The following is a 16,809-nucleotide window of genomic DNA, read 5'->3' on the forward strand; positions in this document are numbered from 1 at the left end:
CGAACGCGCACCCACTTGGGGATCCAGACGCCTGTTTACGTGCGCCACCTCTCGGCGAGCGGCGCCGCTCCTCCCGTCATATTTCAACCCCGGGGACGGCCCCTGCTCCGCCCCGTATTTGTGTGGCGTCCGTCCGCTGGCCCGGTGACTCCGGCGCAGAGAGGCTGGGCTTGTCGGCGCAGCAGCTCCCGAGGTCGAGCTGGGCTGAGAGTGCAGGCCGGCAGAGGCCGGCGGGGCCGCGGTCGGGGTCATGCTGGGCAAGGACTACATGCTGGCCATAATTCTGGTCAACTGCGATGGTGTGCACGGAGGGGTCCGATGGGAGGGAGGACCGGGAATTGAGAGGGGAAGAGGGAAGGTGAAGGGCTACCCCCAGGCTCAAGCTCAGGGAGGAGGGTAGGTCCTGGGGTGAGAACCAGGGTACAAATGAACCCTGATCTTTGCACTGTAATAATATCCAAGATTGGGAGCCCGGACCGTCTGCCTGGACCTCCAGGGTAAGGGTTGACAGGGTGTTATTCTGCATCCACAAATATGCCCTCCTTCTCCAATCCCGTGTTTCCCCTCCTCGTTCCGTGTACCTGTAGATGACTTGTGGGGGGACCAGAGTCTGGAGGGAGAGCCAGGCCTGCCCCCTGGCTGGAGAAAGATCCACGATGCTGCCGGTACTTACTATTGGCACGTACCAAGCGGTAGTACCCAGTGGCAGCGCCCAACCTGGGAGCCAGGAGATGCGGAGGAGCCAGGCACGGTAGGTGCAGTGTGAGGAGGGGGCCTGAGCCCATGTGTGGACCTAGCCTGCTGCTACACTGACTTAGCCCCCTCTCTGCAGAGGCCGGAAGGGATTTGGGGACTTCGGCCTCCCAAGGGGAGATCCTTCTCCAGCCTGGAGAGCTCACTGGACCGGAGGTAACAGGGATAGGCCAGGCCAGGCCAGGCCAGGGGGTTCCATGGCACTCAGAGATGCAGCTGGATCCACAGTCTGCTTTCCAGCCCAGGTTCTGAACTCTGACTCATGCTTTGACTCAGTATTTTGAGTTTTGGTCTAGTTCCAAGCTCTGTCTTTTGCCACATGTTCTTTTCTGTATGCTGCGTCCTGACTTACCATGTTCTGGACCTTGGGCACTGTCCTGGGATCTGTCCATGGAGATTCCTGTCCTGTGTTCTAGGGTCTCTTGTCCCCATTTGGAGCTCTGGTTCACATTTTGAACCCTGCTCTATGTTTACAACTTTTATTCTATGTCCTGTGCCCTGATTTTTCCCTCAGATTCTAAGTCATACTCTTTATGTTACGTTTGTTTAATATGTCCTGGGGCCTCCCTGCTCTGGTTTTATATTTGGGACTTTATATTCTGGGTCTTATCCCACATGTTTTGCCTATTAAGTAGTCTGTGCCTCACCAGTGTCCCTTCTGTAGAAAGTGTGGTCCCTTACCAGCTCTGCTCTGTTCCAGTAACTCTCTGTCCTGGTATGGTGAGGAATCCTACGTCCAGAGCATGGAACCAGGGGCTAAGGTAGTGACTTGGGCCTGAGGGCCAGCCCGTGGCATTGGGGAAGGCCCCCAGGGAAAGGTCAGGGGTGGGATTGGGCTGAGCAGAGATGATCAAGGGAGGGGGGATCAGAGGGTTCGTATGTGTGTAGCCTGTGGCATCTTCTACCCTGCTCCACCTCTACTCACTTAGGGCCCTTCTGTCCTTTCTCCTCACCTGCCAGTGCTTTGCAGTCCGCTCTCTGGGCTGGGTGGAGGTACCCGAAGAGGACCTGGCGCCAGGGAAGAGCAGTATTGCGGTCAGTAACTGCATCCAGCAGCTGGCCCAGACCCGCAGCCGGAGCCAGCCCCCAGCTGGTGCCTGGGGCGAGGTGAGCTAGCCAGCCCTTCAAGGATTCAGCTCAGGGTCCAGTAGAGGTGGATGTCTCTGAATTGTCTGTTCCCCATGGCAACCACCTTCATCTGAGCGCTGTGCTGCCCTCTGTCCTTGGCAGGGCCAGAACATGCTAATGATCCTGAAGAAGGATGCCATGAGCCTGGTGAATCCTCTGGACCACAGTCTGATCCACTGCCAGCCTCTGGTGCACATCCGTGTGTGGGGCGTGGGCAGCTCCAAGGGCCGGTGAGGACCCCAACGTCCCCTCGAGTGAGAGTTGCTCCTTGCACCCACTGCAGGCTGTGCTCCCACTGATGCTGATCCCTTGTACTTAAACCCTTGGACACAGATCCTCTGACATGGATCCAAGCTCTGCCTTCCCTGCCTGGTGCAGCCCTGGTTGGGGAGGGTGGGCCCAGCTCAGCGGGGACAGATGGGGGAGAGCCTGAGAGGCTGAGCTGATTCTCTCCTGTGCTCCCACATGCTTCCGGAACAGTGATAGGTGAGTGACAGCCAGGTGCCTTGAGCCCCAGCCCTGACTTCCCTGTCCATCCTTTCCATATCCCTTGCCTGACTTTCTAGCCTCTGCAGACTGCCCCTACCCAGTCTCTACCCCAGCCCCATCTCTGACCTGCCAGGGACTTCGCTTTTGTGGCGGGCGACAAAGACAGCTGTATGCTCAAGTGCCATGTGTTTCGCTGTGATGTCCCTGCCAAGGCCATTGCCAGTGCCCTACATGGGTTCTGTGCTCAGGTGAGGGCCAGGAGTGGGGTAGGGAATGTGGGATGGAGCTGGGTCTGAAGCTGTCAGGGGGGTTGGGACTCCCTTACCTCAAGTCCCTTCTCCCTGTGCCTCAAGCCAGCTGCATTTTGTTTCAGATCTTGTCAGAGCGAGTTGGGGTCAGTGGTGATTCCCCTTGTTGTTCCCTAGACACCATCTCCCCTGAAGATCTGCCGAGGCAAGGTATGGGGAGGGAGGTCCTATGTTGCAGCAACAGACTATTTTAGTGAAAGATGGGAGGAGGTCCTGGTTACTTAGTACTTGCTTGGAGATACGGGACTTCTGGTTCCAGGAATCCAAGCCCTGGATTGGAGGCACATCCGTGGTCTTTTCTTCTATCTTCTGCTTGCCCCAGCTCTCTCAGAAGGGTGGGGAGAGGGGTTGTTGAGAGAGCGTGCAGGCCAGCGTGCTGTGTATATTTCAGCGGAGCTGCTGGATGCGGTGAGCCAGGCTGCTCAGAAGTACCAGGCACTGTATATGGGGACCCTGCCAGTCACCAAAGCCATGGGTGAGGACTGAGTGGGCTGGAGGGAGTGGTGGGCTGCTAAGGCAAGGGGCAGGCGGGTGAGGTGGGATCTGCCAGTTTCTCAGCGTGCTTCCATGGCCCTGTATGGCCTGGATGTACCACCTTTTCCAACTCAGGATTCTAAGCCCAGCCCCAGGTGTTCTCTTCTCATCTCTCTGAATTCCAAGACAGTGAGAGGGGCCTAGACACTCCCTGCAGATTCCTTCCTTCCTTATGTCTGGGAGACACCATCGTGGGTATGTCCCCCCAGGAATGGATGTGCTGAACGAGGCCATTGGTATCCTCACCACCCGAGGGGACCGGGAGGCCTGGGTCCCCGCCACGCTCAGTGTGTCTGACTCTCTCATGACTGCACATCCCATTCAGGTACCAGAAGGTGAAGCTGGGGGCTGTGGAGGGGTGGGCAGGGATGCTGGGTATCACTGCTTGCTCTAGGAAAGAGCTCAGTGGGCCCACCTGTGCCGAGCCCTCTAGTGACGAGGCCTGGTGTGGGCAGGCAGAGGCTGATGCAGAGGAGGAGCCGCTATGGCAGTGCCCTGTGCGCCTTGTGACCTTCATTGGTGTCGGCCGCGACCCACACACCTTTGGCCTCATTGCTGACCTGGGCCGGCAGAGCTTCCAGTGCGCAGCCTTCTGGTGCCAGCCCCATGCAGGGGGACTCTCCGAAGCTGTGCAGGCTGCTTGCATGGTGAGTGAGGGGTGGGATGGTGGGTGGGGTGGCCCTGCAGCTGCTTTGTACTGGTGACTGGGGCTCAGGATTGGCAGCCTTTCCAGAATCACAATCCAGTGATACCAGGGTTGACCATGATTCTTAGTATTTTATTTGGCCCTCATGCTCTTCTGAATCAGTTTTAATGAGTTGCCAGGACATTTCACACAATGAGTGCTATTCCTGTTTTTCTTTTTTTTTTCTTTTTTTTAAAATATATTTTATTGATTTTTTACAGAGAGGAAGGGAGAGATACAGAGAGTTAGAAACATCGATGAGAGAGAAACATCGACCAGCTGCCTCCTGCACATCTCCTACTGGGGATGTGCCCGCAACCCAGGTACATGCCCTTGACCGGAATCGAACCTGGGACCTTTCAGTTCGCAGGCCGACGCTCTATCCACTGAGCCAAACCGGTTTCGGCATATTCCTGTTTTTCTTAAACTGTCAGAATCATGCATACATTTCAACATTGGGCTGGAATTGTGTAGGGGCTGTGCCCTATCAGTTGGCATTGTCTTTCCTTTTTTTTTTTTTCATTTAGGTTATTTCCTGGTATCTGTGGGCATTTAAATATGGAATGTTCTCTTCAGTTTACTCACTCACTCAACAAATATATGAATGCCTGCAGGGACCGTACCTGACCCTGGGAATTCAGTGGTATAGAGGGCACGGCCTTAGGTTAAAGCAGAGACAGACCAGAAAGAAGTTGTACACTACAGGATAATGGAGGAGAAGGTCCGTTCAGGGGTTCAAGAAGTCTGTCTGTAAGAGGTGATAGGAATTGGAGAGCTGAAGGTCCAAGGAAGAAGTTAGCTACGTGAGGAGGAGTAGGACAGAAGGTGTGCCAGGTACAGGGAACTCCAGCTGTGAAGGTGAGAGATGTTAGTTAGTGTATCTGAGAGACTAGTGCATCTGGAGTGCTAGTGGGATGGAGTGACCGATGGGGGCGGAAAAAATGGCAGAAACCAGGTCATGGAAGAACTTACAGGTCAGGGGGATGAGTTCATTTTGCCCGGAGGCATTCTCAGCCATTAAAAAGTTTTGAGCAGGGCAGTGAAATCAGGTTTGTAGATTAGGAAGACTGCTTAAGCTATAGTGTAGGTAAAAGATTTGGAAGACACAAGAAGTAGGAAGACCATTGAGGACCCTGCTGAATTCAAATGAGAGAGGATTGGGGCAGTTGCATGGGGAATGGAGTTTGAGTGGAAGACCTCCTTGACTAGGGAATCCACTCTGCTAGGGGCTAGTCCGAGAGAGAGAGAGAGAGAGCGAGAGCGCATAGTGGTAAGGTGTGGTTAAGAGCACAGGTCTGCAGTCAGACAGACTAGGTTTGAATCTCGATTCTACCATTTTTTGGCTAGGTGACCTTGGGAAGTCATGCATTCTTTCTAAATCTCAATTTCCTCATTTGTAAAACAAGGATAACAACACCTGATAAATAATTGGATTGTTACATTATACAAAGCATTTAGCACAGTGTCCAGCCCCCTTAAATGCTCAGTAAATGTCAAGTGTTATGTTTTTGTTCTTGAGATACCTGGGAATGCTGTAGATGTGGTGGACTACGAGCCTCATATCAGACTGAAGCCTTGGCCAGTCCCCTGCCCTGCAGAAGCGCTCAGGGAGTCCGAGGCAGATAGGAGCTGGATCCTCACATACCCATTCTCCCTAGGTTCAGTACCAGAAGTGTCTTGTGGCTTCTGCATCCCGAGGCAAGGCCTGGGGTGCCCAGGCCCGTGCCCGCCTGCGACTCAAGCGGACCAGCTCTGTGGACTCCCCAGGAGGTCCCCTGCCTCTCCCCCTACTCAAAGGAGGGGTTGGAGGTGCAGGGGCTGCCCCTCGAAAGCGGGGCATCTTCTCTTTTCTGGATGCCTTTCGACTGAAACCCTCTCTGCTCCATATGTCCTAAATGGATCTGGGAGGACAGGGGTAACGAGGCTCTGGGTCCATGCCCAACTCTGTACCCCTTCATTCCCCAGGGACATGTAGCCTCTCACCCTTTGGAACCTTCTCTGCCTGTCCCTCCAACCTTGTGCACCCTGTATATTTATTGCCCAATTTATTAATTGTTTATATGGATAACTGAGAGGCCCTGCACCACATCCTAGGACCCTGGCTCTCCTTTCCCTGGGTCCCTGTGTTCCTTGCCAGCTTTGGACAGTTGGCTCTACCTCAGCAACACTTTATAGCAAAATAAGTACAAATAAAAATCCCTGAGTGACCTCACTGAGTGTGAGTATACTGGGCCTGGGACAGGGTGGGGGTTAACCTGTGTGAAGTGGGTGTCTGTCTGTGCTTGGTGTTGGTGGCTGCCTGTAGTCACATGAGGGCATGGGTGTGATGGAGATCTGACTTCATTCAATAAGTATATTTGCTCATGTCTTCTCTATCCCAGGCACTAAACTAAGCATTGGGGATAAAACAGGGTTTCCACTTTCTGAGACTAACAAGGAGGAAGAAGAACAAAATAGAAGATAGTATATAGTACAACTAGGAAATCCCAGGGGGTTGTGGGAACTCAGACGAGACACAACCTGGCCTGAAGCAGGATATACTAGGCTTCCTGATTAGTTGATATCTGAGTACTGAAGGAATTTTGTACTAGTAATCAAACCTAGAGTATATGTGTAGAGGCAGTGGTCAGAGGTGAGGTTCTAGAGCAAGCATGTCAAACTCAAAGGCTAACACGGGCCAAATAAGGTTTAAGTTTATGTGGGCCGCAAAAAAACAAAAACTTCAATTTTTATAGAAACATAGGTTTATTTCGATAGAGATATGCTGAATACAAAGGGCTGAAATAAATGAGTATTAACATAAAATAAGATATTTTAAAAAAATTAATATTTTTCTTGAACATTAACTTACCAGACACTGAATAGCTGCACAAATTAATAAGCGTAATGCAAATAAACCTATTTTTCTTGTTCTCTGAAAGCAAAATATTTCCTGTTGCGCACACCAAACAAGTCAGTCCAAGACTAATGATGTGGCAATCGGCTGCTAAAATATTTGGGGCTAGTATTAGTGGAGAGAAATGGTGCACCTGCGCGTAAGGCGTGTAAGGGAAATGAATGCAACACCATTACAGTAATCAGTCATTAGCGAACGTTGTAGTTCGTTATTAATAACTAGAGGCCTGGTGCACGTGCACCGGTGGGGTCCCTTGGCCTGGCCTGTGGGAATTGGCCGAAACCGGCTCTCTGACATCCCCCGAGGGGGTCCTGGATTGCGAGAGGGCAGTTCTCAGGTGAGGCACCCTGGAATCGGGCTCCCTCCTCTCTGGTTCTGGCCAGTCGGAGGACAGTCGCTTAGGCTTTTGTATATATAGAGTATGTATAACAGGATATTGTAAAAATTAAGTTACGAAATTTTTATTGAAACATTTCTTACATACCATTATATTGGCTGGGCGGCCGCCAGTTTGACATGCTTGTTCTCTAGAGTCTACCTGGCTGGGTCCCAGAGGAGCATGTGTGGGCGGGAGCTTCTGGCCGTTTAAACTTGCTCCTGAGAGCGCCGTGAGCGAAAGCCTGAGGGTAGGCGGGCTCCGATAGCGCATTAGGTGCCCTGAGGTCAAGGCCCGACCCTTAAAGAGCGGGTACCGGTCCCGCCGCGGCTGGTGCCGTCCAGAACGGCCGTCCTACCGGAAGGTCTCCCGCAGCCAGACGGGAGGGGCGTGGCTCGGACGTGCGCCCGCCCCGGAAGTGACACACCGCCACGCTGGCGGTGCGGAAGTGGAGATGGCGGAGCTTTACGTTAAGCCGGGTGAGCCGGGCAGCGGGCCGGGGGCGGTGACGGCGTGGGGTGCGGGCCCTCCGGACCCCCTGGGCTCGCTTTACACTCGCCCTCCCCCCTGCAGGCAACAAGGAGCGCGGCTGGAACGACCCGCCGCAGTTCTCCTATGGGCTGCAGACCCAGGCCGGCGGACCCAAGCGCACCCCGCTGACCAAGAGGGTCGCCGCTCCCCAGGATGGAGCCCCCAGAGGTGCGTGGGGGCCCAGGGCGCAGAGGCCGGCCGAGAATGGGCGGTGCCGGGGATAAGCTTGTCCCGCGGTGAGAGGTTGGAGCCCCAGAAAGGGCCTCGGGGCAGGCCCTTTTCTGAGCCCCTTCTCTACTGCCCAGGTCAATAAATGGTACGTTGGTTTCAAATACTCTCTTTATGCTTTCATCCAAGGTGATCTCATCAGACCTATGGTTTTAATGTAGTTTTTACTCTCACATTATTTTCAAATTTTATTTCCTACCCTGATCTCTTCCCAGAACTCCATAGTGATATATCCATTTGTCTGTTCTACATCTTCACCTGGCTATATAATAAGCATCTCAGACTTGACTTGTTATTCATTATCATCTACTGAGCACCAACTGTGAGCCAGGCATTGTTTGTGGGCGAATTAGACAACAATGAAGAAGACAAAAAGGTTTCTGCTTTCATGGAGTCCACACTATAGCTTTGGAGATACACAAATGAATAGTGGCAAGGGCTCTGCAGAGAAATAAGAGTGATGTGAGAGTGACCAGGTAACTAAGGTGTCTGAGGGGCTGACACTTCAGCTGAAATCTGAATGATGATTAAGAGCTATCTACCCAAAGATCAGGTGCCAGAGCATTCCAGGCATTGGAAACAGCTAGTGCAAAGGCCTGGAGAACACATTTGGCAAATTCAGAGACTGGCTAGAGCTCAGTGGGTAGGGATAGAGAAAAGTAGGCAGGGGCCAGGTCATAGCTGGCTTTGTAAGCCGGGATAAGGAGTTTGTATTTTAATCTATGTAAAGTTGGAAGCCATTGAAAAGTGTAAAATAGAAGAGGGCTGCCTTTTCCCCTGAGCAGTTCCCATGCCAATAGGTGGGGGTGTGGCCCTGAGGAAGAGGCTCAGATTCAGCGCTTTCGGCACCCCTCTATTTCCACACTGTAACACTGGAGAGGAATGAGGTAAGCTAGGATTTCTTAACCTTGGCACTATTGACATTTGGGGCCATATAATTCTTTGTGGTGAGGGACTGTCCTGTACACTGTGGGATGTTTGCAGCATCCCTGGCCTCTACCCACTAAATGCCAGCAGCACCCATCTAGTTGGGACAGCTAATGGTATCTTCAGACATTTACCCTGGAGGCAAAATCTTCCCAGACTGAGAAGCACCGACTAATTTACATTTAAAAAATATCCCTGTATCTGTTGTGTGGAAGATTTTAGGGAAGAAGTGGAAAACTTAGAGACTATTATGGTAACAGGCAAGATTTAATGATGGACAAGGATGGGAGTACTAGAGGTGGTAGGAGCTGGATGGATATGGGATGTGTTGGAGAAAGTCAGTACGAGTGGGTAGGTGAGGGGAAGGAGAATCAATGTAACTGAATTTTTGCTTGAGGAGTTGGCTGGTATTGTTCACTGACTAGAGAATAGTGGTTTGGGGGGGCGCGTGGGAAGGGAAAGCAAGATTTCAGTCTTGGCCATGTTCAATTTGGGCTGCTGTTTTGGGGGAGAGGTATAGGCCAGAATTAAAGAAATGAGTCACCATGTTATGGATCAGATTTGATGTCATGGATTTGACTAAGTTACCTAGGGAAAGTGTGTGGATAGAGGCCTAAAGAGGATCTAAGACAGAGCCCTAAGGCTCTGTAGCATTTCAAGATTGAGTAGAGAAGGAATTAGCAAAGGAGATTAAGAAATAGCCAAAGAAGAAGAAAAGTAAAATTTATTCTGGGAGAGAGTAAAATCTTTTTTGTGTGATTTTAATTATTTTAGAGAGGAAGGGAGAGGGATATACACAGAAAAACATCAATTTGTTGTCTCCTGCACACCCCCTACAGGGATCAAGCCCACAACCTGGGCAAGTGCCCTCTTGGTTCATTGCTGGATGCTCAACCACTGAGCCAGGCCAGAGAGTAAAATCTTAACTGTGATGAATGCTGCTGAGAGATCAAGTAAGAGAAAAGGGACCGCTAGTTTTGATGTACATAGTGATGATTGATGACCCTAAGAGCAGTATGTGGAGTGATGAGAGCAGAGATCCTGCTGGGATGGGATAAGAGAATGTGAAAAGAGCGAGAAGTAACTATAGCCCACTCATTCAAGAAATTCTGCTTGAAGCAGAGATGAGAAAGGGCGTGGGTACCTGAAGATGGAATTTGAGGTAAGGGAGGGTTTTTAAGGTAGTATACTTTGGTGTGTTTTGTGCAGATGGGATGGTTCAGTTGAGAGGGAGAACTAATGGTGCAGGAGAAAGGGGATAATTGCAGAAGGCAAGAGAGGCTGGGTGCAGAGTTCAGCTAGAGAGATGGCTTCTGATAGGAGCAGGGACCTTTCATCTATTGAAAGAGGAAGAAAGTGGCCACTAATGTGGTTGAGTTAGAACTGGTAGTGAGAATATAAGAGTTCCTGTTGAATGACTACTTTCTCAGTGAAATATGAGGCAGGATCAGAAGTAGAGAGGCAGCAGGGAAGGGTAAAGAAGGGGGCAGGGTAGAAAGTTTAGAGGAGGTAAGATGTGAAAATAGTTGTTCCAAAGAGTGGGAAAATGAGCAAAGTATAGGATTTCCAAGCAGCATTGGATACCTTTTGAAATCTGTAGCCATGGATTTATTTATTTAAAAATTTTTTAAAAATATATTTTTGTTTCAGAGAGAAAGTGAGAGGGAGAGATAGAAACATCGATGAGAGAGAATCATTGATTGGCTGCCTCCTGAACGCCCCCCACTTAAGATTGAGCCAGCAACCTAGGCATATGCCCTTGATTGGAATCGAACTCGGGACCCTTCAGTTCACAGGCCAACGCTTTATCCGTTGAGACAAATCAGCTAGGGCTGTAGTCATGGATTTAAAGTGTTAACTCCTCAGCATGGTTTTATTTTTCCTCCCAACAAGTGTAGGCAAGTTGAGTTTACCAGGAAAATGGGACAGTTAAGTGAGGTAAGAGTGTTTATAAGGCAGTGATTTTAATGTCTGGTTAAATCTGAGTAGCTGAGCTGGAAGGGTAGGAAGGGTGATCAGATTTTGGAGATGGTTCAGTGCTGTTGGGAACACAGCAGAGGGGAATGAGGCCGAGGTAGGTTGGAAAAAATGATCACTGAAGGTGAGGAGGTCAAGAAACAGAGGCCAAATTATTCAGTCCCCACCTCAGAGATTTCTCCTGACCCCCCTCCTCCCCATGGGACCTCCACCCCCTCATGTGGATGTTGATGCCTAAGACTAAATTCTTGGTCTTTCTCCTCTAGACTTTTTTTCTGTAGTGGTCCCACCATCCCATTACTCAAGTCAGAAACCAAGTCATCTTTGACTCCTCTCCCTCACCCCCAATCCACCAAGTCCTGTTGTGTCTCCTTCCTAAATAAATCTGACCACTCCGTTTCTCCTCATCTCTAGTCTTTCACACGAGTCCATGCCAGCTTCTTCTTTTTCCAGGACCACTACTCCATTAACCTCCCAATTGGTGTCCCCGCCTCCATTCTTACCTATTCTCATCAATTTTTCAGAGCATACAGAATTAACATCTTGATTTTTCCTGCCTCTTGGGCACTGCCCTTACCTCTATCTAGTACTTGTTTCCTTTAACTTTTCATGGCTGCATCTATCTCATCCATTAGTTCTTAACTTTGTGAGTGCTTTTTGCTACACACTAATCTAGCAGCTGTATCTATTTTCTTTTCGTAAAATATATTTTTATTTATTTCAGAAAGGGAGAGGGAGAGATAGGAACATCAGTGATGATAGAGAATCATTGATCAGCTGCCTCTTGCACACCCCCTACTGGGGATCGAGCCCTCAAACCTAGGGACCATTCAGTCACAGGCTGACGCTCTATCCACTAAGCCAAACCGGCTAGGGCCTGTATCTATAGTCTTAATCATCACTGAAACTTTGAAGTAAGTGCTATTATGGTAATATCCCCATTTTATAGAAGAGGAACCCAAGCTCAGAGGTTAAAAGTAACTTGCCAAATGTCACATTGTGGGTGGGCTGGAATAAAATTAGGTGTCCTTCTAGGTAGGTCCCTGTATTCCTCTAATTCACTTGATCCATTTTCTTTGTAGCACGCAACATAATTTGGTGATTTTTCATGTCCCCCTACCCCCCACTTCCTCTAGAATTTAAACTCTCTGATATCAGGAACCTAATATGCCTGGTTTACTACTCTCGCTGGTGCCTCACACATTGTCTGGCACATAGTAGGGACTTCATAAATATGTATCTTCAGTGAATGAGTTGTCTCAAGAGAGTTGAGCTTCTTACAAACTATTTCAGCAGCTATGCCTGTGTTTGATCCTGCTTTACCTTTTCAGTCCCCACCTCAGAGACTTCTCCTGGGCCCTCCCCAATGGGGCCTCCACCTCCTTCAAGTACAGCTTCTAGGCCCCCAGCTGTGGGGAGCTGTCCTGCCTCCACTGTGGATCCCATAGATTTTCCAGTCATTGAGTGTGAGACTCTGCTGGAAGATGTGCTGAGACCTTTGGAACAGGCATTGGATGATTGTCGTGGCCACACGAAGGTAAACCCTGGCACTCTGGTGGGATGATGGGGAGGGTTCCTATTGGCAGCCAGATGCAGGTATGGCTCCCAAAGGTAGACCCTGTGATCCTATGGGCAGTGGCTCTTAACCCTTTCAAGTTATGGACTCCTTTGGAATCTAAGGCCTTCCCAGAAAAATAAACACGGTTTCAGGAGGGTTCAAGGCACTTCTCGAGACCAGTCAGAAGAGGCTTGTGGGTATGAAAGTTGAATTTAACTCCCATTAGTGATCAACAGCCTGATTATGATACCTCTAGGCCATTCAGAGCAGGCCTTGCTAATTTTATGTTCAGGGAGGGAGGGAAACCCTCTTTTTCTGTCTATAGTGTTTAAGTTCTCTGGAGACAAGGGATTTGAGGAATCTTAAAGGAAAGTAGCATAGTAATTTTCACCTGTTTGGGTCTTAGTTTCCTTATTTGTAAAGTAGCACTATAAAATGAGTTTTTGAGTGTCTAAGAAAGCTTAAAATTCTCACCTTACATGCATTTTTCTTGAAAATAGATCTATAAGTTTAATCAAATTCTTAGTGGGCCTCTAATCTTTGGGTAAAGAACCAGAACACTAAGATTAAGTGTAAAGTTCCTGGGCCAGAGAAAGCAGGTGCTTCCTATGTGGTGCTAGGTTTCCTTTGCCCCTGTTGTGGCAGCACTGACTTGCAGGGCTTTCTGTCTCTCAGAAGCAGGTATGTGATGACATCAGCCGACGCCTGGCTCTGCTGCAAGAACAGTGGGCTGGAGGGAAGCTGTCAACGCCTGTAAAGAAGAGGATGGCTCTGCTGGTGCAAGGTATCGGTTCCTTATCCTGCCGTAGTTGGCTAAGCTGGAATAGGTAGTGAGATTTTGAGGGGAGGAGTGGGAGGTGTCTATTGCCCCAGACTGCTTGCTCAGCCTCTTTCTCTCTCTCCTCAGAGCTTTCAAGCCACCAGTGGGATGCAGCAGATGACATCCACCGCTCACTCATGGTTGACCATGTGACTGAAGTCAGTCAGTGGATGGTGGGAGTTAAAAGATTAATTGCAGAAAAGAGGAGTCTGTCTTCAGAGGAGGAGGCTAATGAAGAGAAAGCTGCAGCCACATCTGAGAACCAGACCGTACCAGAACAGGATCCATAATCCTATGGGTTCCCCAGACTCACCTCGCACCATCTCCTATGCCTTGGCATGGGAGGCCTTGTCTCACTTGGCTCCCTCTTAGCACTTGGGAGACTGTCTGCCCTGTTGGGTTCCCTTGGCCTGACCCACCTCTGGAGGAAGAGGTCCCATCTAGGCCACAGGGTGGTCACTTGTCTTCTCTAACATATGTTTCAATAAAAATATCTCAATGTGGCCCCTGGTTAGGAGATAAACCCTTCTTATGCCAAACTGGTCACTTCTGGCTCGCTCTGCACCCTGCAAACTTCTGTTCTTCCTCCATTCATCATGAATGGCCTTACTAGGCATGACCAGATTACTGTTTGCCACTTTTTCCCAAATCAGAACTAAACGCATATCCCTTGCTGGGCTGAGTAACCCTATCTTTGTATGATTTCATTTCAGCATGGGAACAGAGGTTCAAATAGCATGGGGAGAATTTTCCCTCAAGAAAAGATAGCCTTGTTTGCACTGTATCACTCTTGAGTATGCAAGAGATTAGAATCAGATATTAGAACATAGCTAAATACATTGGAGGAGAAAAAGACCACATTCCTGAAATATGGGATCATGACTTTTTTTCTTGGGAGAGGGGGATATAATTATGACTCTATCTGACTTAGAAATTAGCTGCTGCCTCAGTTTGGGCCTCAATGTGTGTTCTAAGGTCTACTCTTTGAAGACAACAGTCAGGTTGAGGGGGCCTGTGAGAAGGTCTAGAACAGGCTTTCAGTGTTGGAATAAGGAGACTGGAATTGGTATTTATAACTGGGAGGCGGAAGAGGCATGGGGAGAGATCAGAGGTGGCTAAAAGGTTAGGGCAGTGCTTTTTTCCTGGTTTGGTATGGACGGAGGGAGGAGTAATGGGAGAGGCCTGATTTTAGGAAGGCTGCTTCCTGGAAAGGCTGGAACAGCCCTTGGCAGGGGTCAGGCTAGTGCTGTTTATGATTTGATAGCTTCTGCAGCTTGCCCCCATAGCCTGCCACAGGCTCTCATTGCTTCTGGAAGTGAGCTCAATCTGAATTGGGAAGTAACTGGATCTCTATTCCTAACCAGGTCTGCTGGGGCCCTCAGCTGTGTGGCTGGGATGGGAGGATCAGCATTGAGAACATTGGAGCCAAGGCATTTCTTTGAATATTTACTAAGCAGTGAGACAGTGACATACTCCATTCCCCAATCCTCACCTCAGCCTGAGAGTGGGAGGCTGGGGGTTGAGAGGAGTGCCTACAAACCGAACAGAAAGTAGAGTTAAGGGCTTGGCAAGGTGCCCACTCCTTATCGTTGGTCTAGCTGCCTCAGAACTAAGGGAGGCCCAGAGCCAAGCACTCCTAGATTAGATGAGGCCAGCTGGTCTTTGGATACCCCAGGAAGAGGTGGTGGCAGCGGCAGCATGAGGGATTCCTGTAACTCCACACACAGGTCATCTGCACTGGATTAGATGTCCATTTCAAATTGTGCATCATCTGGAGAGAGAAAAGGCAGGAGGACTGGTTGCTGGGCTGAGGGTCTGCACACTCAGCTTTAGTGCAGAAGCCATTCAGACTTGAACCCCCACTCTAAACCAGGGTATTTGGACTCGGGCATTTCTTAATTTTAAGTCAGTTCCTGCTTTCCTTACCGGGTATCTCTTCCTCTGTCTCCTTCCGTTCCTTCAGCTCCTCCAGCTTGGGGGATGGGGCTGTTGGAGGAGTTGTGACCCCGGGAATCTGAGGGAGGCAGCAGGGGGGTGTCCGGGCAATGGGTGAGTTCTTGCACTCCAGCAGGAACTTTCTGTCGTAGATGATCCTGGTGCCTGTCAAGGGGTAGGGGCTACGTAAGAGGCAGGAGCTTGGGTACAGAGCTGTCTGGGGCCCCGGAAAGGCCTTTTGGGGACCTTGGGGGGTCACATTTCCTTGTGTTTTAAAGGGCTACTGCTCTGCAGTCCAGCCAGGATCTCAGGTGATTAGCATGCACAGCACTTAAAGATTTCCAGTCCTAACCAGGATATGGCTAAGCAAGTGGGCCATCCCAGCTGGCCCAGGCAGGAGCTTTTGGTTTAGGGCAGTGGTCGGCAAACTCATGAGTCAGCAGAGCCAAATATCAACAGTACAACGATTGAAATTTCTTTTGAGAGCCAAATTTTGAAAACTTAAACTATATAGGTAGGTACATTGTTATTAACTTAATTAGGGTACTCCTAAGGTTTAGGAAGAGCCACACTAAAGGGGCCAAACAGCCACAGTTTGCCGACCACGGGTTTAGGGGAGCTACAGGTCTTGGCTCTAGGAGAACCAAATTTGGAGCTCAGGTACTTCAGGCTGCTCTTCTCTGGCTCTGCAACTTCACTGCTGTTTCACACGGTGGGGCCTAGACTTTCAGCCTTGGTTGGATCAGGAAACCAAATAACAGATGTGAAGGCGGCTCACCCAGTGTCACCTGGGCTGATATGCTCCGGGAGGAGCTGTGTTCCGAGTGAAACAGGGACATACTGTTCTTATCCTGACCCCTCCCAAGTCCTATTAGGCTCAGCCCAGCCTAGAGGAAATTGGCACCTAATCTTGTCCTCAAAGGGCCCTGCCCTTGTTCTCAGCCCTCCCCTCAGCCTCCACGTGGCAGGAAGCCCTGGGTGGGAAGCCCAGCAGCTCATAATCCCAGGCTGCTTGTCCAATCAAACAGCCGCTAGCCAGCCAGCCACAGATAAACCGAAGCCCATGCCCCTAACTGACGGCCCCGATCTAGCAACTTTGCAAAACCTGGTGATTCCTGCTCAGGCCACCCTCAGTTGGGGCCTCGGCCTCCCAGGTGGCAAAGGCCTCCCAGGTTGCAAAGTCGGGAGGGGCTGGTAAGCAAAGCGCCCAGAACCCAGGCCAGTGAGGATTTCAGCCCGAGTCACCCGGAAACTAGGCTTGGGCTCCACCCGCCCTCCTCTACCTTCCCCAAGCCACGACCAGCAGAGAGGCCTGCGGACGAGTGCAAGCCCGCACCGCCCCCACCCCTGCCCGCCACAGCACACACGCGCTGTCCAGCCCGCTCCCTGAAGACCCCAGCCCGGCCCGCTGACCTCCCGGGGTAGTGGCGTATAGCGTGCCCCCCGGCGTGGTGCTGTAGCAGTCGGGCAGCCGGTCTCTGCCCCCGGGAATCGGGCAGGTCGTGAACGTGGACATAGCGAGCGAGATGAGCAGGAAGGCAAGCGGCTGAAGACGCGGAGCGCAGCAGTCTGAGGCGGACTCTGCCGACCACGTGCGGCCGCAGCCACAACATTCGGTCGACGTCACGCCCGGGGCGGGCCACTGGCCGTCACTCAACGTGAGG

At 50.6% G+C, this 16,809-nt stretch overlaps 3 protein-coding genes across 3 annotated transcripts; 2 read left to right on the top strand and 1 right to left on the bottom strand.

Moving 5' to 3' along the window:
• Positions 1-148: 148 nt before the first annotated feature.
• On the top strand, positions 149-6,572 carry APBB3 (amyloid beta precursor protein binding family B member 3). The gene is given in 13 exon segments (XM_070414833.1): positions 149-299; positions 588-751; positions 833-909; positions 1,454-1,514; positions 1,714-1,860; positions 1,984-2,111; positions 2,373-2,382; positions 2,484-2,618; positions 2,744-2,828; positions 3,070-3,153; positions 3,422-3,537; positions 3,668-3,859; positions 5,556-6,572. Coding segments are annotated over 13 exon segments (1,485 nt in total). The 5' UTR covers positions 149-250; the 3' UTR covers positions 5,793-6,572.
• A 992-nt stretch (positions 6,573-7,564) lies between these two features.
• SRA1 (steroid receptor RNA activator 1) lies at positions 7,565-13,713 on the top strand. Its single transcript, XM_070414832.1, has 5 exons — positions 7,565-7,648; positions 7,743-7,868; positions 12,164-12,369; positions 13,066-13,174; positions 13,298-13,713. Exons 1-5 carry the CDS (start codon positions 7,624-7,626, stop codon positions 13,498-13,500), a joined length of 669 nt encoding a protein of 222 aa, XP_070270933.1. The 5' UTR covers positions 7,565-7,623; the 3' UTR covers positions 13,501-13,713.
• Positions 13,714-14,643: 930 nt separating this feature from the next.
• On the bottom strand, positions 14,644-16,751 carry EIF4EBP3 (eukaryotic translation initiation factor 4E binding protein 3). Its single transcript, XM_070414831.1, has 3 exons — positions 16,559-16,751; positions 15,137-15,310; positions 14,644-14,981 (listed from the first exon to the last, which is right to left on the bottom strand). The coding sequence occupies exons 1-3, from the start codon at positions 16,659-16,661 to the stop codon at positions 14,953-14,955; spliced, it is 306 nt and encodes a 101-aa protein (XP_070270932.1). The 5' UTR covers positions 16,662-16,751; the 3' UTR covers positions 14,644-14,952.
• Between the last annotated feature and the right edge of the window lie 58 nt (positions 16,752-16,809).

The sequence above is a fragment of the Myotis yumanensis genome, unplaced genomic scaffold (assembly GCF_028538775.1).
Source record: "Myotis yumanensis isolate MYYU_CA2020_CCGP unplaced genomic scaffold, mMyoYum1.0.hap1 SCAF_5, whole genome shotgun sequence".
Classification (NCBI taxonomy): Eukaryota; Metazoa; Chordata; class Mammalia; order Chiroptera; family Vespertilionidae; genus Myotis; species Myotis yumanensis.

Coding starts and splice junctions, on each gene's coding strand:
- SRA1 (XM_070414832.1), top strand. CDS start 7,624: ATGGCGGAGCTTTACGTTAAGCCGG. Junction 7,649..7,742: donor GGAGCTTTACGTTAAGCCGG/GTGAGCCGGGCA, acceptor TCCCCCCTGCAG/GCAACAAGGAGCGCGGCTGG. Junction 7,869..12,163: donor CCAGGATGGAGCCCCCAGAG/GTGCGTGGGGGC, acceptor TTACCTTTTCAG/TCCCCACCTCAGAGACTTCT.
- EIF4EBP3 (XM_070414831.1), bottom strand. CDS start 16,661: ATGTCCACGTTCACGACCTGCCCGATTCCCGGGGGCAGAGACCGGCTG. Junction 15,311..16,558: donor ATACGCCACTACCCCGGGAG/GTCAGCGGGCCG, acceptor ACCCCTTGACAG/GCACCAGGATCATCTACGAC. Junction 14,982..15,136: donor GACAGAGGAAGAGATACCCG/GTAAGGAAAGCA, acceptor TTCTCTCTCCAG/ATGATGCACAATTTGAAATG.